This window comes from Uloborus diversus, chromosome 7 (genome assembly GCF_026930045.1).
Source record: "Uloborus diversus isolate 005 chromosome 7, Udiv.v.3.1, whole genome shotgun sequence".
NCBI lineage: Eukaryota > Metazoa > Arthropoda > Arachnida > Araneae > Uloboridae > Uloborus > Uloborus diversus.
The window spans coordinates 141,192,978-141,215,979 of record NC_072737.1 but is presented as its reverse complement, the minus strand read 5'-3'; the positions used below and the strand labels follow the sequence as shown (position 1 = coordinate 141,215,979).

Genomic DNA, 23,002 nt, shown 5'->3' with positions numbered 1-23,002 from the left:
AAGTGAAAGTTTAAGTTTTAATTATGTTTGTTTTTCAGAAGTTTTAACAAAGGAACTTTAATTAGGCTTCAAGCACAATAAATACCTTTTTTCATACTAGTAACCTACAGTAATCCATATCGAAACAAAACTTACCCTAAAATAAGGTCAGGTAGTTTTAACATCACTTTTCTGTAATAACTTTTGTTACTTAGTTTCTATTTGTTTCTATTGCCAGGTAATTGGAAACTGCTTGTTGTTAACACTTTATCATCAGTTAATGTTTTTGATGACGATGAAGTCACGACTTAGTAAATTTTTACTAAGCTACATCAATAATGGGATGAACTTATTGGTGGAAAATACAATATTTTGCGCACCCACCTTCAATATATATTGATACCATGAACACTTCACACAACCCCCTTTGGCGTCAGAGATGGGCATATTAGTATTCTTAAATTCAAATCCGAATTTTATCCGCAGCATTTTAATCTGTCAACCCGAATACGAATACATTCATATTCACTAGTGTGAATTTGAATACATTCATATTTGCAAGTGTGAATCCGAATACGAAGTTTGGATTCACATCTATGAATCCAAATCATTTCGGATTCACATCTTATGAATAGGAATCCATCTGGATTCACACTTGGATTCACTGAAAAATTCAATTCAAAAGGCCAATATAAGTAAATAAATATCTGTCTGTCCCTCGCTACAGGTTGAGTTTTGGGTGTTAGGGAATTTTCGGATGTATATTTATTGGCGTCAAACTTAGCAATTGACCCGAAAATGAATTTCCTACTATTTGGAGCTCCAAGTGGTATGTGACTAGTCCCAGGTTTTAGGAGTCCATAAATAGTTTAAAATATCTGATAATTTTTTGTAATAAATTGTATTATGAACAAGTTTATCAACCTTTCAACGAAGTTAGTGTTTTTATTATTTAGTTTTAGTGTTTTTATTTATTGAGAAATATTATCTTATCTAAAATTATATTAACGAATCAAAGTTTCAATTTATTTGTAAATATAATTTTATGTAACATAATTTTTCTCAATTTCACAACTTCAAAATATAATAAATATACAAGTTATTTGATGTTACAAAGGACCAAATTTGATTGTACAAATTTGTAGGAGTTATTGATACTTTTGAACTCTTGTACCATTGAAAATGGAGATTTTCTCAGAAACGTTATGTTTATAAAAAAGAACAAATATATTATGATGGAGGAAAAAAGTTTTTTGTTCAATAATACAAACAAAAATTAGTAAATAATAACAAAGATAAGATGGTTGAAAGGTTGAAAAACTTGTTCACAATGAAAATTTGGTAATGTTCATATCACGTGAATCCTATTGATAAAAAGTGTAGTAAAGTAACTTGCATAGCAAGTGTACTCTAAAGGATTTCGTTGGCTATAGTCCTTTGAATTTTGTCTACAGAACCCTTAATTTAGGAGAAAATCTTAAAAAGAGTTTTATACCCTTACCCAGTTCGTCGAGATCTATCGATTGATACCCCACACTGGAGGATTCAGAATACTTTATTTTTCAACTACACATTAATTAACTAGAGATAGTTATTTTGAGCTGCCAATATTTTTAGTGTGTTCGGGTGGTTGAGTTGTACATGTGTCAAATTTCAAGGTTGAATAGTGTTGCCTCAATTTCCATGGCACAGACAGACACACGAGCTTCCCCATGAGGGTTTCTGGTTTAGTAAACCAACGAAACCCTAAAAAGGTTTTGTCATGCAGCATGACCTAACGAGCGAGCGGATTTTCGATGACTCTGAAAAATTTACCACTACCCATAATTTTGTTGCTGATTTTATAACGATTTGTAGCATTTTTAAACGAAAAAACCAAAATCTGGACATAGATAGATAGAGATCATTTATTGTAGAAACCATAGTCAATTTTATGTACAAGGTAATTTATGCTTCATACTAAAGAGTTACAGCATATTGTACAAATTAAGTAGAGGTCATAGACATGATATTAAAAAGTCAATTTTAGATAGGTACAGGATAATTAATTTTATATATATATACTAGACTACCAACAATGTACAACAAAAATCATATTACAATTATTTATTGTTGTTAATTGTTATTATAATGTATAGTATAAAATAGAGTATAATTAATTAAAAACTCATAACACATTGAGATCTGCTTCTAAAGATTCATCAAAGCTATAGAATGTCGTATTTGTTAGAATTTAATGCACCAGTAGTTCAGAATGTTTTGATTAGCTTTTAGATGATTGTACTTGGTTGCTAATAAAAGGTGTGATCTTGTTTTATAATTATGATTTTCATTTGTTCTAACAAATTTATCTCTATTTTTATGAACACAAACCAAACATTGAAGAATGTACAAAGAAGGTAAAGTTAATATTTTTAGTTTATTAAAAGACAATTTACAGTTTTGCCTGTATCCAATATTGTCGAGCACCCTTGTTACCCGTGTTTGGATAGCAAATATTTTTTCCAGTGAAGGGGACACTTTCTTGTGCTTCAAAAGGCTTTTCTTAGAAATCATCCTTTCTTATGTGATTCTTGATTTTTTGCTGAAATAACCAATTTTAACATGGAATATGTTTTGCCATCATCATCCACCCAAAAATCACCGAAAAAGGCACACAAAAGCATTACGAAAAAGTGCCCTGATCATTTTTACTTATAACCAATTGGTTGCAAAGATATAATAACTTAGTCAGTTTTCAGTTCTCACTAAACGAAAAACCTTTATTCATTCGATGGAAAGCTCTCAATTTATTCAGTAGTTTTCTTGTAGTTACATATTTACTTAAAATCAACTCATTGTGAAGCTGGAATACTTCAATAGTTACTTGTATTTCATTATTGGATAAGATTCATCCATTTATTGACAGCAACAGACTGTGAGTTACAAACATATTCCTAAATTAAGTTACATAGGTACAAAAACTGATGCCAAACGTAAGAAAGTAGTTTAGATCAGTATAATAAAATACGTAGTCTTCCCAAAAACATCTTTTATGCAATAAAATTAAACAAACAGTATCTGAGGTTAAATGCTTTAATAGATTGTGGGATGCGAAAACATGTTCAATGAGCTTTCATGTTTATACATACATGAAAAAATGTTAAACTTTGGGTTTTGCTTCAGAATGGATTTCGGCATAAAATTTTTTGAAAAATTCCACTTCTAAAATTTTTCGACCCATCGCAATACCGTCATTTTCTTCAGGAATTGGCTAACATCCAAATCTCGACCTTTAACAAGGTACAGACGGACATTTATTTATTTATATTGGCCTTTTGAATTGAATTTTTCAGTGAATCCAAGTGTGAATCCAAAAGGATTTGTATTCATAGATGTGAATCCGAAATGATTGGGATTCGTAGGTGTAAATCCGAATGGAGTCGGATTCAAATTTATCGGTAAGAATCCAAATTTCGTATTTGGATTCCAACTTGCAAATATGAATCAATTCGAATTCACACTTGTGAATACGGATTGACACATTAAAGTGCCGTGAATCAAATTCGGATTCGAATTTACGAATACGAATCTGCCCATCTCTGCTTGGCTTCTCTTCCCACGACACCCCAGGGTGCCATGGCACCCAGTTAATGCATGTGTTAAATAATTTTTTTTGCTCTCCTACAATATTTAAGTCTCCCATGTAGTATTCAAAGATATGGATTTTTTCCAGGTTAAGTTAAATTTTTCATTTTAAATATCATATTTTTTTATTATTTGTTTGTAAATGTTGATCTGAAAATGTGTTAGCTAATAATTTTTGAACTTGATTTATTTTTCAAATTTATATGTGATTTTTTAAAATATAAGTAGAAAAAATTTAATTTTTTAAAGAAAATTATAAATTTTAGTGTAGGATATCTAAGTGTTTTAAATTTCGAATAAATGTTTTTGTGGTACAGGTGGGGTGTATGGGGCAACGTTTTATCAACAGAAATTTCGATTTTCTGAAAAAAAAAGTTTGTTTTGGCCTAGCCTACAAGTATTGGTTTGCACTTTTAGACGCAAGTCAGCACACTGTTGTTCAAATTATATGAAACTTTTTTTTCGCAATTGATAAAAGAGGAAAAATATAAGAGGGTATGCAACTTGAAAAATCGACTTTCATTTTTGTGGGACACCCTAGAGTGTATGCTCTTTATTTACTTATTTTTTGAAAGGTAGAAAAAGTAGCGACTACATTTCAAAAGTAGTTTGTAGTTGCTACTTTTAAAAAAAAGTAGTTATAGTTGTAGTTCGCTACAAAAAAAAAATGTAATTTTTCCAACCACTGCCTTTGACTCCCAATTCGAACTCTTCTACCCCAAATTCAGTCCAACTCCTCAGCCGTGATTATAATTATAATCAACTTAAAATTGATATTTCTCACTTTATTAGCATTTATTTATTATTATATGTTCCTAACATCAAACATTGCAGATGAAACTGATCCAGCTAGATTTCTGGAGTGTAAAACTAGACGCCCATCAACAACTGCAAGAGGTCAAATTTCATGGACAATAGAAAAGGATGACTTCTTTACTGAAGGTTAGTAAAATTTTTCATAGCTTCTAGTCAGTTGGATGGCTAGTTTTGAGTGAAGGTATTTGTTTCCAGAATTTTGTGGTTTTTGAAACTTTATTTTATTTTTCTTTCAGATCTAACTAATGTGTGCTTTAAATATTATCATGGATTATCCGGAATGTTGCGAGCAGTCAGTTCCGTGGTTACTGTTAAAAGGTTCCCAGATTCCTGTGGACCTCAAGTAAGTATATTTAATTAGTTTTAGTTATAAAATTCTTTTTTGCTTTCTTTTGGGATCTGTTAAACAAATAAAAAATAGAGCTCTTCAAAGATAAAAATTCCAAAATATTTTGCTCTATGTCATTAGTATTGTGGTCAGTAATGATCCAAATTATAACTAGGATGCAAAGAATTAATGAGATACTGATGAGGATACAGGTTTGCAATGGTAATAGTCGGTGTTGCCAATGGGGGGGGGGGGGGATTTTTCTCATTGCTTGTAAATTTTCCCGAGTTTGAGTGATTTGATCTCTTATTCGCTCACTCCTTTCAACAATATGATATCTCAAAATACTTGATTTTTCAGGTGCATAATTTTAAAGTTTTAAAGACAACATCTGTTAAAGATATACAGGGTGTTTTTAAACTCTTTTGTAAAAAACTTTTAGAGTGATAGTACATATCAAAACAAATAATATGAAGTAAAAAGTAAGGGTCCCAAAAGTCTTCCGAAGGAGAGAGGCGCCATTAAAGTTTAGGGTCCAAAATTTTATATGATCATAAAAAATTGGTTGATTAGTTTGCGGTTTTCGCTAAAATACGTTACTCATTCGTGATATTCTAAAAACAAACATAACTCCAAATCGTTAATTTTTGAGTAATGACATTCTTGAAAGGAATTAGCAAATTGATTATGTGGGGGGGGGGGGTAACTATTGAAGGAGTGGAGCAGTGATACATTAGAAATGGTGTAACGAGGCTCTTTGTCGCTTTCACAATGCTGCCAGGTTTAGTTTGCCCCAACTATAGTTAATTCTTTGTTTCTTTTGTATAGGCTTCTATTTTAGCTGATGGATTATTAATATTCGAGATTTTTAAGTAGACAAATGATAAGTACTAAAATTGATCTCTCAATAATTATATCGTTGTAATAAGTTTCTTTAAAAACTGTGTAAAAAAAAAAAATTCTGTCCTTCGGAAAAAAAAAAAAACCTTTATGAATAAACTTGATACTTTTGCTTGATATGATTGATAAAAGTATGCAGATAGTACAAAACGAACAAGCACAAAAGATGTAAAGAAAAAAATTATATTCAGAGTTAAAGCAGGTAATTTTTTTTTTCGCTATTTGTTTTTGTTTTTTTCTTCAATGCAATATTTTATATAGTCACTGCATGTGCATGACAGAAACGTCCATTCGAGGTTGCTTAACCAAAGAATTATATTTTATTGAGAATATTTATTACCATATACATTAGGAATGTATCTTTTTTGTCAATAAAATCTAAAATCCAAGAATTTGAAACAAAATCCAAGAACCGTACGCCTCTGTTGAAAACCCAAGATCTTTAGAGGAAAACCCAAGTTTTTGCCGCCCAGGTAGTGACGCAGTCAAACCATGGCCGTATTTAAGGGGTGTATCTTTAGGGTTCAAATCCTGTCCGAAAATTTTCAAAATTATTCTAAAAAAATGCTTTGCATTATACTTGTTTGAAAAAAAAAAAAACCACTACTATTTTATTAGTTTTTTTTTTTTTTTTTTTTTCATTTTCATGAAATTATCATTGAAAAATTTTACAAACTCATTGCTTTATCTGCAATAGTTATTTGTATTCTAGTTATTGTGAAAATCATTTCTTACAGAGCACTACAGCACTCTCTTTTAAATTTTGATTTCCAGGCACTAAAAAAAAAAAACTTAAAATTTGAAAATGCCAAATTCTGTATTTAACATGAGTGTCAAAAAATATAAATATAAGAAGCTTATTTAAAATGCAAGTATATGAGTACACACATCTATTCTTTTGAATTGTTAAGGAAATATCAAATATTTAACAAGGGAGAATATGTATGTAGTACACTTGTCAGTTTTTGTCTTTCATTTAATAGTTGGGGCATTCCACAGTATTTTTGACATTATGTAGAGTCCGTAACATGACCTTTTTTTGCCATAACTTTTTAACTTACCATTTGATTTGCAAATTATTTTAATTTGAGCTGGTGTGTTGGCAGGAAAAGATCAAAATAAAATAATATGCTAATCAAACAGTAAATTAAAAAGTTATGGCAAAAAAGGTCACATTACGGACTCTACATAAATGTCAAAAATACCGTGGAATGCCCCAGTTACATCATCTTTTACATTTGCTCATGTCGCTGATCTTAAAGCAGCATTCCATCATTGAAATAACCTGTTGTTGCAGAAATCAATAGAATGTACAAATGAAATAAAATTTTATTAATCATACAGATTTCACAAGAAATGTTTTCTAAAACCGTACCCAAAACAGAAGTCTGGTTACAGCTCTGAGTCAAACTATTACAGTACTCTTAGTTTTTCTTCGAATTTTCCGATAAAGTGTATGTACAGTAAAAGTAAAGTAATATTTCTTTATTCCCTTAATAAAATAATTCTTGTTGTATTTATTTGCTGTATTGAACATGTTAAGCTATAATCTATATTTAAAAAAAAAAGTTTTTTCATTTCACAGTAATAACTTTTCATCTACAGGGTTGCCAACTGTTCCGCATTTAGCGGAGTTTGTTAAAATAGTGGAATTCTGCAGCTCCGTAAAGAAGTTGTTTTGCTCCGCATTTCCTGTTTGGTCTAAATGCTGACCAGACTTACCAAATATTTTAATAAAGTTAAATTTATTTTTATTATATTCTGCTAGTTTATTATGACAGGCATGTTAATAAGGCAAAATAAACCTTTGTACTCAAAGCATGACATAGTGTTTAAACCTGTTTTATTAATTTAAAAATAATTATTCATAAGCTGGGGCTTCAAATGCTCAAGCTCAAAAATAATTTTGGATAAGAGGTTTAATTTTTTTAATTTATTTTTATACAAAATACTGATCTGCTCCGCAAAATTTCAAAACGCTCCTCAAAATCACCGCAGATGCTCCTCAAATTGTTTCTCCAAGGTTGGCAACCCCCCTACTTCATAATTTATGTTTTTCTGTTCTATTAGTGTTACTTTTTTTCTCCTCAGAATAGTCATGGGACTGATGATGTGTTGGTGGGATACTCCTCTCAGCAATATCCTGTAGAGATGGTGAAGTTCACTTTATCTAGTAAGAACCCTTTATCTTACTTCACTTTATCTAGTTTCATAAATTGCATGTGTTGTGCATACAACGTAAAAATTGTTTATTTTCTTTACTAATAATAAAGCTGAAAGTCTGTCTGGATATCTAGATCTGTCTGTCTGTCTGGATCTCTGTTGTGCCCCGTTCTGGCTAGACCGCTCGGCCGATTTTCATGAAATTTGTCGACAACACAAAGTTAGTTTGTAGCATGGGGGTGTGCACCTCGAAGCAATTATTCAAAAATTCAATTTTGTTCTTTTTCTGTTCCAATTTTCAGAAAATTTTACCAAGCAAATTATCACAACGTGGATGAAAATTACGAAAAATCTGTAAATTACAAAATTACATCATGGAACCGTAACATTGGCGAGCAAATGAACATAGCAAATTGGCAAGAAATTCGTCATCGATTGTTTGTAAATATACAGGCGAACAAAATGACCTTTTAATTTTTAACTACAGGCAAAGCTGTGCGGGTACCACTAAATCCAGAAAGGTCCATGACCTTTCTGGATTTTGGAATATTTCGGATATTGGATTCTGCCTGAAAGAGTAGTGAAAACTCTCCTATCATGCAGTATTTGTCACTATTTTCCAGGTTTCCCTGATGTTGTGCTAAATTTCTTTTATTTTGTTATTAATCTGAATGAAAGTATACTTTATAATGCTAATAAAAAGTATGAGACAATTTTCTTCAGTATTTAGTCCACTGATGTTTATTTTTTATTATTATGCAATGTGCTGCTTGATACAATAAATAAATCACATTATTACAAATTATAGTTTTGTAATTTTGATCAATAGGCTTTGTATTGGTTACTTATGAGGAAAAAAAAAACAATTATTGCCAATTAAAAGTGTATGGAAAAAATTGCTGCACAATTACAGCAAAACGCTTATTTATGCATAACACGCAGCAGGGGAAAATATTGTTTTTTCACTAAATAATTGCCAAATGTAAAAAAATAGACTTAAAACTGGAAAAAAAGAGAAAAAAAATTTTTTTTTTTCATTTTTTTTTCATTTTTTTTTTTTTTAAATTAAGGAATGAAGTTCCAGTGTTTGGATCTTTCTGGCTTGGGGATTCTGAAATCGGGATCCCATACTGTTTTTGATTGTAAGATTTGAATGAAGCTTGAGAGTAGAAGAACAAAGATTTGTTAACATATACCATTGAGGTTTTGTTTGTTGTTTTTAAAAAAAAGTAGATTTATGTGCTGATGTAGTATTTAAATCTATAACAATGCTTTACTTTCTGATTTATGAATGCTAACATCAATCCGCTTCTGGTCACTAGTTTTTATTTTATAAGCAGAGCCCAGGCAAAGGTACACTTAAGAATCACATAATTATGATCTAAAAATGCCTTAAGATATTCACTACAACTTACATATGCACTAATTATTCGTTTGCATAGAGAAAAGTTATTATAGTTGAATACAAAAAAAAAATCTGAAGCAGTTTATCGGACAGGAGATGTGTGTTAACTTGATAATTGCTTATATTCCTTTAAATATTTTTTCTTTTCTCATTAGCTACCAAAAAGAACAAAATTTATTATTCATTTCCACAAAATGACTTTTTGTTTGTAGTCCCACTGTATTAAGTTTGTAGTAGTTTCATAAACTGGTAGATTGATATAAGGAACATACAAACACACGCGACCACAAACGTCCATCCATTTTTATACACATACATGTGCACTAAGGTCAATCAAAGCAAAAATATCAAATTGTGTATCGAACAATGTTAATGCATATAATCCGGGCTATAAAAGTATTCAAAAGTTTTAAGGGTAGTTTCTAGTTACATAATGTGCCTGTATCATACATGTAAAAATCCGTTATCAAAGAAATTTAACACTGACTTTGATGAAGGAGAAATTTGGATCACGCTTTATTGTTTCGTCACTTTTGCATAGAATCATGGTTACTGTTATTTTTCAGATCTCCATGCAAGAAATTTGAAAAAGGGGATGTTTTTCAACCCTGATCCCTATGTCAAAATATCTATACAACCTGGAAAAGGAGAAGGTGTTTTACTTTTACCTCATCATGGTCAAGTTTGTCGAACTGGTATTGCTGAATCAACAACGCATCCATCTTGGCCAGGACAGGTACAAATCTATTCTTTTGATTTCAAAGTAGATAAAAATGCCTAAAAATGTTTATTACTTTGAATTATTATATATAGTGGCTTCATATAGTTTTTGAAGCTATTACACTGTGTGTTAATCCCGTGCATAAGCACAATAAGCCACCAACTGGTATAGCATAAGCTGCCAACTCTCCACATTCATTTGGGAAACTCCTAAGTTTTGATGCTTTCTCCTGATCTCCATAATGAAGTAAATATCTCCTGAATTTTCATCAAACCAATGAAATTCCCTAAGAAAAGATTTTTAATTTTCCTAATCTGGGGAACAAAACAAAAGGATTTCAAAAATAGCAACTACAAAAGCAAACCCTTTTCATACACAATTATGAAAAATGTATACGTTCAATCATCTCTGTAGTATGTCGTATTCCATTTTTCTTCTTTTTAAAACTTGAATTTCCTAAAAAAAATGTAAAATATTCCCAATTTTTCTCTGAACTTCATGAATTTTTATTTCTTTCTCATCTTTTATCATTTAAAAAGGAAAACAAACTTAAGCCTCTTGTAAAACATTTTTTTGGCTAAATTTAAGAAGTCCCTGCTTATATTTAAAAAATCCTTTACACTCAAACTTGTGTTGTAAAATGTTTTTATCTCCTCACAAACATGATATAATTTAATTGTATTAACTTTTGTCAAATGGTTGCTAGCTGTAATCTGTTGTTGAAATTCATTCTGCGAAGATTAGCCCCATAAATCCATCCTAGAATTTTTTTCTTTTTAATTATTTAAGCTGAAGGTTTTAGAAACTTGATTTCTGTGATGCTTCAATACTGAATTCAGATAAAACTGTTATTGTAGGAACATTCTTTTAATTAAAGTAGTCCTTAACTATGTTTTTTTTTCTGTCACTACTTTTGATAAATTAAGCATATATGTTGATGTAATTATTCACTTTTTTTGTAACATAATTCAAAACGTTATGAAATATAATATGAATAAAATGCTGTTAAAAATTCACTTTGTTTTCATTGAATACATTTTCTTCTTTTTTTTATTTTGTAGTTTGAATTCATAGCCTATCCTTCTGATATTCTTGACTTTGAAGTGAAAGATAAGTTTGCTAAAAGTAGGCCAATAATTAGTCGTTTCTTAGGAAAATTTTCTGTGCAGATTTGTCTTTTGCTTGATCAATGTACTGGGTATGTAGATATCAGCATTGAAATGCTTAATTTTCTTTTCATTAGATTTATTTCTGTTTAATAATTGTATTTTAATTCATTTATTTTCAATTTCAGTGTTCCAATCGAATTCAGTTTCAGTTTGTGCAATAAAAACCCATCTGATCATGTCACAGGACAATTATCTTTTACCTTTACATTAGAAAATGGTCCAGGTATTTTCTTCTTTTGTTTGTGTTTTATTAAAAGTTTTTTTTTTTCTTCTAATTTTAAATAGTTTCTTAATAGATGTTAGAATAATGTGCAATGTTTGTTTTTTAAAATTTTGTTTGAAAATGATTTAAAGTACTCCAAATAAAAATATACATACAGTGGCTCCCAAAAGTGTTCGTACACCTACGACTTTCAATGAAAAAGGCCCCATGCATTGGTTAAAATTAATATTTCAGAATAGGTATTTAATTACAAGATCTATGATCTATTTTTAACAAAACTACATGAAAATTTTTAATAAAACATTAAAACTTATTTTGTTAAAAATCAAAAACTAAAAAGTGCCGGAAATTTTATCTCACAAAAGTCTTCGTACACTTTGATAAAATGTCAAAATAATAGCAAATAATAACTTTTTACAAAATTATTATTTAGTAGAATATCACACAGTATCAATAACAGCTTTTAAACGTGTGGGAATAGATTTCATTGTTTAATATTTTCTTTTTTATGCAATTTCTGAGTAAGTGTTCAACCACACTTCGAGTTTTACTGTTTCTAACTCTATTTTCGTTTCAGAGCTGTATATTTGTAATCTAGCCTCCAAATATCTCTAAATATGTTACATTAAGTTGAACTCTGGCAATTTAGGAGATATTTCTAGTTTTAAGGACAATTTTTGAGACATCAAACGCAAACGTGAACTTCTTATCGTTATATTGATAAAAAACAAAGTTGTTTCCGATTACCAAATTTTGGGCTAATAGTTTAAAATTGTGTTTTAAAATATTTAAATGAACAGCATGATTCATTACTTATTCTAAAAATTCTAAATTTCCAAGTCCTGATGCACTTATGCACCCTCACACAAGAACACTTTCACCGTCCTGATTAAGTGATCCAACTAGGTTCTTAAGATTAAATTCCTAATTTTTTCTTCTATTGACAGATATACAACAATTTAACCTAAAATGTTGAATTTATTTTCCTCTATAAGTAAGAAGTTGTTCCAAAACTTCTTGAGCTTATTTATCATTGATTTTACGACGGAAAGCGTAAGCTTACTGTTTTTCTCACGAACAAGAAAATTTCTGCATGAAGAGATCCCGCTAATCAGAGAACTTGACGAACAATTTTAGGTGAAAATTAAACATAAAATGTTTCATTCAATTCTGCAGAAACTTTTTCAGCACACAAATGTGTATTTTTCATAATTTTTTTAACTGTAAACCTCCGATCAGACTTTGTTAACTTTGCCAGTTGACCTTTTCTTACCTTGTTTTCGATCCGATTCTTGTCTTTAAATCATTTTTTTAAGCACTTCACTATAGAATGGTATAAATAAACTAATTTAGAGATATTTTAAACCAATTTATGTCTACTGTGAGGGGAAAAAATTAAATTTCGAATCGTGTTTGTTATTTTCTACTTAGAGCTGCCATTTAAAAATAATAAACAGAATATTAGGGAACAAATAAGCAAAAAATTAAAGGCAAATCACTTTACAGTGTCATTACATTACAAAAATAACAAAAAAACCACATATGATAATTTCAATCATCAATTTATTCAAAAATATTTCAGTGTACGATGGTTTTTGTGGCGTATTTTTTCTTTGTCTCTTCGTTTTTTGACAAATTTCAAAAATAAAATCTGGCAATATTTTGAAAAAAACTACTAGGTTTTTTTCAGAATGGCTTAGGAATGGTGTGAAAAAAAATTGGACTTCATATTCGAACTCAGCTTTGCGTTATTTTGGTTTTACTACAAAATTTCAAGGTGTACGAACACTTTTAGGAGCCACTGTATGTGCAATTCTCTAGATCTAGAAAGGTGCTATTTCGCAAAAAAAGCAAATGCTTTGTTTTAACCTAAAGGGAAGGTCAAGCACAGTTAGCTATAGTTTAAACAGAGCCTATCAAGAACAACGCCCTTCATCATGGGCGGTCAGAAAGGTGCAATTGTTTCCTCCCATCCTGTGAGAAATTAATGTATTTACATGTAAATGAGTGTGGTTTTTGTTGTTTTTAGATATAATTTACATTGATTACATATCCTTTACCCCTCCCCTCCTGAAAATATAGGGGAAAATAACGAGCCTGTCAAGAACACTTGTGGTACAGGTTAGTTGTGGACAGTGGTGTAGCTAGGGAGGGGTGGAGAGGGCAGTCCGCCCCGGGCGGCACTTTTTGAGGGGCGGCAATTCCACACTTTTGATGCGAAAAAATTAAACGCTTTTTTCCCAATAAGGAAATCATGCCTTTGATCTATAACTAGAGGAAAAAAAAAAGAAAAGAAAAAAAAATCTTCAAATTGTAAGGTTTTTGTACAACTATGATAATTAAATTACTCTTATACAAAACACGTGTTTTTCTTGTGGACATCTCAGCACTATTATTTGTTTTTTCTCTTCCTTCGTCTGAAGCTACAGACTGAGGGAGATGGTAGTGTAAAGTCAAGGGACCATGATTTTTTCCTTTTACTGTTAAGGTTCACCATTGCGAAAGAAAGTATACACTTCATAACGTTTCGTTATATGATGAAACTATCACTTTATTTTAAGAAAGTTGATTGGAGAAACCACTTTTTTTTTTTTTAAATCACTTTTTTTAAAGGAAAGTGACAACAAGAGTAAAAGGAGAGAGGTCTCAAATGGTGGGGCGGTTTCTTGCTTATTTTGAAGATAGCAATATCTGTTTCAACAATTGCTTTAATTGATCATTGATTACAAAATTTTCACTAAGACAGAATAAATTTTATATTCATTTAAAAAAAAAACTTATTTGCAACTCAAATAATAATTGCTTGTGTTACTGTTTTATTTTAGCAAAATCCTTTAAACAAATGAGTTAAATGAGTTTCAGTGAGAAACTCATTTAGTCATTCATTTTAAGGAAAGGTTTTTAATCAGTAAAATTTTCTCTAGGCAAAGGCTTTCACATTTACATCAAAAGTAATGATTTTTGATGCTCAACTTTTTCTTCTCATGAATTATATCATGGTGAATCAAATGTAAAGGGCCTCTTTATCTTATCGTCCTCAATCAGTAAAAAATAGAATCATCCAAATTTGGCAATATAACAGTACCGGATCTAGGGAAGGAGGAGGGGGTGAGTCTTGCTCGTACCCTGGGTGGGAACTTCTGAGTTTGTCAATATTAAGTGATTTGCTAAAGCATGGATCCAAAAGGGAGTTATAAATCCCCCTGAGAAACTAAATTGACCCATAGGCGGATTTAGGACCGAGTTCCTGGGGGGGGGGCAGGGTTTCTTTTTGAGCAACATTTTGAATCCCCCCCCCCATGTTTTTGGTCTGTTTTCCTGCGATGCATAAGGCCATGCTTTCACTCTTTTTTTCTTTGGTGTGTCGTTTTCATTAATGTGTGTTTTCTTTCTGTCCTTTTTGAAATGACCTTAAGAGAGTGACGCAGGGGTCACTTTTAAGTGGGATAAAGAATATCTCCAAATTTAGGGGGTTCGGGGGTTTCCCCCGGAGGAAATTTTGTAAAATGGATGTAAAATTGTGCATTTTGAAGCCTAATAAGGGTTAATTGGAAAAACAAAAATATCGGGAAAAAATAGACAATTTTTTTTTTATTTTTAAGTTTTATGATTTAAATGTGCTTTATGATGTAAGTTAATACTTTAAAAGAAATGTTGTACAGGATTAGAAAATATGTAACATGAGAGTAACATACTACTTATTAGAACAATTCATAATTTATACACTTGATAAGAAATAAAATCGAAGCACACTTTGCTTAGGAGTTTCAAAGACTTGTCTAATTATTTTCAAGGTTTGGTTGGTTAGATTGGATGTTTTAGCCCAAGAGCCCTAGTAGGTTATACTGTGCCAATTTTTTTCAAGGATTTTAGAACATTTAATAATTTAAGGCACTTCATTTGCACTTTCCAATCTCTGAAATTAAGCACTAGATTATGCAGTTGTACAGTAATATTCAAACTTTGTAAAAAAAAAACAGCTATTTTAAGTTTAAAAGAAAAAATAAACTAGAATTTTCTCATTACAACAACCTTTTGTTTTAATTATAAGCAGTGCAGAAAACGAAAAGGAATAGAGGTAGTGTATCATTTTTTCCGGGCTAAACGGATTAACAATATGCAGTAAATGCAAGATAAAAGCAATCAATACAAAAGAATTTCCAAAATACTGCATTCGGGATTAAATAAATAGCAAGATATGAAACATGTGAGTCACAAGAATTTATTTCAAGTAATATGTTACATACGTAAGAACCATGATTTTTACACTTTTAATGCACGATGTAGCAAGGAGCTAAATTTGACATATTTTGGCATTCCTCCCCCTACCATTTGTTAGAAATTTAAAATTATTTTTTGTAGCCACGCTTTTCCAAATATTCAAGGTTTTCAAGCACTTGAAGATGAAATTATTTTTTTCAAGCACTTTCCATTTTTCAAGGAACAAATCATGCAATTTTTTTACGAGTTACGGACCCACTTCAAAGCAGTGGCCCGAAGCTATAGCATGTTTATCTTATAGGCAAATCCGGCCCTATTATCTGCAGATTTTTGTAATTTTTACGAAAGTTCGTCAGTTTTTACGGTTAAAGGATTTTTACAATTTTACCAATCTGAACGTGTGAATCCATAAGGTTCTTCAAAATCTTTCGTCTGTAACAGCACAAAATATCTAGTTTTTGAAATCACGCAAACTGAAAATAAACATTCTGAACAGAAAGAAAACAAATCATAACGAGCAGATCGTTCTGTTAGCGCAAATGGGGGAGGGGGGTTCCCTTTGTTTTTAGTTCTAGTTTAAAAATAATCGTCAGTTATAAGTGTTGCAACTGAATGCATAGCTCGTTTTGACTTTATTTTCATTTGTATACTTGCCCAAATGGTTTTCAGCCCAAAATAGTGAATTTAGGCATATTTTCAGCACCCCAGTGACAGCTGTACTATTTGTATTTAATGTTCTTTTTTTCCTTTTCTCCCATCAGAAAAGAACATTCACTATCCTCTTCATTTTCATTGAATTATTCAAAAAAAGAAAAAAAAAAATGATGATTTTTTGTTTTAAGATTTTGGAAGATGTGTTGTTACTATTTAAAGTCCTCCCAAAACTGGTGGGCATTGCCCCTATGGCCCCCTCCTATAAATTCACCCATGCCCTTCTGAACTAGTCAAAAAAGAAAAAAATAATGTTAAAAATTTTTTGGAAGATGTGTTGTTACTACATAAAGTCCTCCCAAAACTGGGTGGGGGGGCATTGGCCCCCTCTGCCCCCCATAAATCTGCCCATGAATTGACCCTGAATTAGCGTTTCTAAAACTTAAAATTAGGAACATTTCTCCGACCTTTAAGATCTTTCCTATACTGTCAGAAAGCTTAAAACGTATTTTCAGGACTTGAATTTTGAAAAATTTCCAGATGAGAGCCACTAACTATCCCATTCTCTTTTAACTTGGCCAAACATAGCCTAAAACAGCATTTTGTGGGGCTCCATTTTCAATCCTCCCCCTTTTTTGCAGTCTAACGTTGCCAGAGAAAGCTTTAAAATGTATTTTAAGGGCAGAAAGTTTTGACCCACCAAAAACAGCTTAAAATTGTTTTCTTAAACCCTCAAAAATTGTCAAATTTTTCGGGAAGAGCAACCGAACCCTCCTATCTCTTAACGTCACCAAGCAGCCCAAAAGTGCACTTTTAGGCCTTGAGTCTCAAAACATTTCCAAAGGATAATGCCCACCCCTTTCCCATCTCATCTTTTAGCCTATTATTGAGTTTTTAAAACTTCAATACCAACAAATTCCTGAGGGCGGTCAAGCTCTGACGCTTCCTATAACGTGATTAAAGATAGTCTAAAATGTGTATTTAGGACATCAACTTCGAACTTTAAAATCCCCAGCTCACCCATTGTCTCCAAAAATAGCTTACAGTAGGGTTTTTGAAAGTTAAATTTCAGAAAAATTCTAAGGTAGGTACCCCAAATGTCCACGAAATCACCTAATGTCATCACAGTTGGCTCCAAACTTCGTTTTTTAGAAATTTCTGAGGGAAGACTACAAAGTTTTTTTTTTCTCAGTGATGAAAAGTTTAAAATGAGCAAGTTTCAAAAAAGATTTTGGGTGGGAAACCCCCTTCCGAACCCTCTCTCATAATGCTGTTTGCCAAACAACAACTAAAATCTCGTTTTTAGGACGTCATTTTCAAAAAGTTTCAAGGGGAGACGAGAAAACCATTAGACTTCCCAACATTTGGGAACTTATGCCGTCAAAGATAGCCTTTGCGTTTTTGAAGCTTCGTCATCGGAAAATTCCAGAGAGCTCCCAAACGTTCCCTATTCTCTTTAACACCATCAAAAATAGACTAAAATTGATTTTAAATCGATAATATTTCAGGAGGAAAGTCCAATCTGTGTTGGAGTTTGGGGAGGCCCTTATACCATTAGATACAGCCTACAGTTACGTGTTTTTCAGTTTAATTGAAAAGCTTTCCGTACAGCTCCCCCGAACCTTCCCCAGTATCTTCAAGTATTTAAAAACAGCCTAAAATTACTTTTTTTAGCATCTCACTTTCGGAAAATTTGCTTGAGAAGTCCGGACCCCCTAACGTCACCAAAGAAAGCATAAAACTAATTTTAATTTTGAAAAAAAAAAAAATCTGGATTGAGCTCCAAGTCCTTTTTCTATAAGCGTTACTTAAAATTGCTTAAAATTCCGAATTTTGACTTAACTTTCGGAATATTTCGTCGGGGATCTGAATTCCTTTTTCTTCTACAGGAAAAATACGAAAGAAAAAAGATAAGTTTCTTTTCTTCTTTTTAAAAATCTTATTAAATACTTTTGCCTTTTTAATGTATTAACTATTTCCCATGAAAAGGGCGGCAAATTGAGGAACCGCCCCTGGCAGCAGAAAGTGTAGCTATGCCACTGGTTGTGGATAAACTTACTTGCTAAATTTAGGCCATAAAATTTTAAAAAATAAAAATAAGTAATATGACTTATATTCGGAGAGTAAATAACCCAAATTTGCACCCAGGCCTTGAATTTTCTTGGGCTTTAATTAAGTATTGGATACAATTACAAAGTTCTCTGGATCAAATCCCGCCAGATTTACATCACTCATTCTGTCCCCCAAATTTGTGCAACACTAATTGTTGATCCGGGAACACAATAAATGGCTCCATGTAATGCAGCAATAGGAAGAGGAATTATCATACATCTTAGGTTCTTTATTCTTCACTGCAATAGCTTCTACATCGCTCACTTGTCTACCCAACTGCAAGAGCTCACTCTCAAATGCCAAACTGCATTATATTCTGTAATCTAATACATTAATATTCTGAATATTAAAATTTCTTATTTTATTCAGTATGTATTTTTTCTTAATTCTGTGGCAATGCAGTGATATTGGAGAAAGACGTATTGATGTTAAAAGAAAAATTCTGAAGATATGCTTTTTAATTTTTTAGAATTTTCTCTTAAAAGTTATGGATAAAATTTGTAAAAGCAAATGAAAACAATTAAAATTTTTAAAATGCTCACAAGGCTTGTTCGCAAGGCTTCAAAATTAGGGACATTAATTAGTTTCTCTTTTTTTTTCCCCTAAAAATATCTTAATTGCATATTTGTCATTTGTTTTAAAGAAACTTATGCTGTGAAAAAGTCACTTTGTTCTGATTTTCTTCTAGCAGACCGAAGTGCTAGAAGAAAATTTAGAATTCAAGTTGGATTTCTAGTACCTTTAAAATCTCTTGAATCTGTCCCAAGTTTCTTGAATTGAGTAGATTTAAGATAGTTGAAAAGTACCCACTTTTATCATGTTCCCTTCCTGCGAAATTTTTCTTCTTTTCATGTTCACCTTTTAAGATGTTTATAAACTTCTTTGAAAGTATTTTATGAGAACTTAAAAATTTTATCATCAAAGAATGACAGCTGTCTTGATTGCAAAGCAATACCTGTTTTCATGTGCTATCTTCATTTAATTGTATTTTATTTATTTGCTTTCTTCTCCCCTTTTCAGTTGACCCTTGGACTCACATTAGACAAGTTCATAATCCAATTTATGCAACTGATCTTTCTGATTCACAAATAACTGGGTCTTCCGTCCCAAATACGCCTCAACACATTGTACTTTCTAGTCGATCAGCTCAAATGCCAAATGGTAATTTGTCTGGGAATGGCAGCAGCCATTCTGTTGCTGGGTCTCGTGCCTCTGAATCTTCAAGAAGAGAAGGACAACCTCGTAGTATTCGCTCTGGGTCAGATCAGAGCATAAACAGTATTACAGCAGCTCCTCCAGCAAGTAGAAGAGCATCACAAGCTTCAGTTACTCGATTATCTATTGCATCAGTACCTGCAACAACAGCTAGCAGCAGCAGTATTTGCAGCATCAATTCTTCCACAGTGGCCTTTACTAATATGGAATATGTACTTCAGCCTGCAACAGATGCTGCCAACAGTATTGAACCTTCTCCAAATCCAACTCCAGCGAAAGAAATGGATGTTCCCCCACCTCTTCCACCTAAACAAAAATCAGCAAAAGGGCATCGTCCATTAGAGCGATCTAAAGCTCACCTTGTTGGGCCCAGCACATCACAAGAGAGCTCATCTACTAGCAGAACAGAAACTGTGGATTCTAGTCAGGTATCTACTCAGAAACCAAAACTAACTAAACCGGAAGACAGCTTTTTGCTCGAGATTGTCGATACAGATGAACAAAATAATAACGCAGATGATGATGATGCCACTCCGTGCATTGAAAGTGATGAAAATGTTGTTACATTGCCAGCGTCTGTATCAGTTCCTCTCCTCAGAGATTCTAGTCCTCCACCTCCAGCATTACCACAAAGAACGTCAAGTGGTGCCACTAGACCAGTTGCACTACCTGTTCATCCTATTGGTACAGATAATTATACAGATGGGTATTACATTAATCAGACTCAAATGCATGAATATCAAGGAGCACAGCGCACTGCTCCATTAGCAACTCCTGAGCATGATTCCATTCATGAGGGAGGCCCATCTCTCGAAAACATAAACGAGGCAGTCAATTTTGAAGGTGAAGATGAAACGCCTATATTAAATTACTCGGAGTTAGAGCCGAGCATTAATGAGTACAGTTCTTCAGATCTCGACCACGAGACATATCTCAGTCTCAGTGAGGCTAGCGATTTGGCCCGCATTGCGAATTCCATGGATCAGATGACATCCGAGTTTGGTGAGCTTAACATCGATAATGATGAAATCCCTGGTAGTTACAGTGTTTGTGTACCTGATGTTGTCACTCCGCCGTGCAGCAGCCCCTCATCCCAAACACTTAGTGCCAGCGAAAATGAAGAGCCGCCGTGCGACGGAGACAGTGTGCAAAGAAACGGTTCCTATGGCTCAGACTCTGATTCCGTTGACAGAGACAATGCGCTTGCGTATCACGATGCCATTGCACAGGAACCGTCCCTGCCAAGTTGTGCTACAACACCGGACATGCCCTCAACTTCCAGAACTGGGATGCATTGTAGCACCAGCTCTCTCAGCTTATTATCAACACCAGATAGTGTTCAGACTCCGGTTTCTCCCGGGTTGGTTGTCAGTCCAGCTAGTGATGACCTCAGCCCTGTAAGCCCCACAGATGAAACATCTGACGATGGCCCCTCTCCCTTAAGGACTTCTCCATCTTCCGAAGAGAGGGATAGCTTACCTGTGTCACAATCTTGTGTTTCAAATCATGTTTCATTCATTAGGCCAGATTCAGATTTATGGGCTCAAAGAAGAAATTCTCTAGGGTGAGTTGTTTTCAGTAAATACTTGATGTCCATGACGTAAAATTTCATACTTATATGTATTACCCTGTTTTTGGAGAAACAATTTCAATACATGTTTTTGTACTCAATATTAACATTATTTTTTGTCATTTTCAACATTTTTTAATTTTTTTTTTGCCTAAGTAGAAAGTAGTTGGGTAGCTTTTAAGAGTTTTAGTCATTTATAGTGGAATTAATCCATACAGGTTCGGCGGATGGGTGTGCTCGACCATTTTTAATTTTTTTGAAACTCATACCATTGAAATCTGCATGTAAAAGATGCTTAAAACCTCTTTTATTTTTTCTCTAAACTGGACCTTTGATTTTTTAGAGGTCATCAAAAGTGATTTTTTGTAGTCAAAACTGGGACTTTTAGACATTTGCATTTTGGCCAAAATCTATTTTGAATTACATTTATGGCAGTTAATTTTACTTTTTGATGTTTAAATGCATAACATGATAGTCTTACATGCTGAGTTACGTGGCTGTAACTTAATAATTAAAGTAATGGCAACAGATTCAAGTTCAAGGTCAAATGTAAAAATTCTACTCTTTTCAAAGGGGGATAACTTGCGTACGGGACGGAAACACAAAATGAAATGCGGCAAGGAACAGTATAGTCTATAAATTAACTACCTAAGAAGTCAATTAAGTATGAATTAGTCATTCATGTCCAAATATTTCTAAGTTATCAAATAAAAATAATTATTTTTATGCTTACAATATGTTTTCTCAGTATAATTTGCTATCTAGAGCATAATGAAAGTAATTTAAGAAGGTGCAATGAAGTTTTCACACTTTTTATTTCTGTTTTAGTATGTGAATTAACTAGCAAAATTGCTCAATTTCAAAAACCTGTATCTTTTTTACAAACCAAATACACCAAACAATTTGTATAACATGTATAGTACTTGGATTGAATATTCAATTCGGCCAAGAATTTTTTTTTAAAATTACATCCCCTTTTGGTTTACAGGGGTCTAAAAATAATTTTTGTCATTTTTCCCGATTTTTGAGGAGCTGTAGTCTATAAAGGGTGAAAAACACACACAGCAACAGTTACATATTCTTATTAGCATGGTTCCAGTGATTGCTTTTTGCTGTATTTCATTTTGTGTTTCCATCCCCTACGCGAGTTATCCCCCTTTGAAATGAGTAAAATTTTTATATTTGACCTTGAACTTTAACCTGTTGCCATTACTTTAATTATTAAGTTACAGCCACGTAACTCAGACTGTTAGAAAATCATCTTATGCACTTTAACATCAAAGAGTAAAATTAACTGCCATAAATATAATTCAAAAAGATTTTGGCCAAAATGCAAAGGTCTAGAAGTCCCATTTTTGACTACGAAAATCGCTTTTGATGAACTCTAAAAAATGAGAGGTCCAGTTTAGAGAATAAACGAGCTGATGTGTGCATTACATGACTTCCTTTTACTCCAATTTAATGTCATTTTCTCACTATTGGCAGTTTTAATGTGATTCAATAGTTTACTTTCTAAATATCAAAAAAAAGTGGCCAAATTAAAACAAAATTATTTAAAAAAAATCGCCAAGTTGGCGAACAAAAGACTGGCGATAGATTGCCAAGTGTCCGCCAAATTATAGCACCACTTGAGACACATCGAAATTAACAATGATCCCCCCCCCCAAAAAAGGGGCAAAAGACCCCCTTTGGAGCATCCAAATGCAACCAAAAAGGGAGGTGCACAACTAGACTTTACTAGGAGTCTACGTACCAAATTTCAACTTTCTAGGACATTCTGTTCTTGAGTTATGCGACATACATACACACGTACATACAGATGTCACGAGAAAACTCTTTGTTTTTTTTTCCGAGAATTGCCAAAATGGTTATTTTGCGAGTCTATACATTCTTAGGCACTTA

The 23,002-nt window shown here is 32.4% G+C and overlaps 1 protein-coding gene across 1 annotated transcript in view; it reads left to right on the top strand.

Annotated features, from left to right (window-relative positions):
* The window catches only part of LOC129227061 (E3 ubiquitin-protein ligase HECW1-like), a 92,565-nt gene that overhangs the window by 4,048 nt on the left and 65,515 nt on the right, over positions 1–23,002 (top strand). The window contains 7 exon segments of the mRNA XM_054861705.1: positions 4,441–4,548; positions 4,659–4,765; positions 7,742–7,823; positions 9,785–9,954; positions 11,001–11,137; positions 11,234–11,331; positions 19,336–21,094. Of these exon segments, the coding sequence (XP_054717680.1) occupies positions 4,441–4,548; positions 4,659–4,765; positions 7,742–7,823; positions 9,785–9,954; positions 11,001–11,137; positions 11,234–11,331; positions 19,336–21,094 (2,461 nt within the window).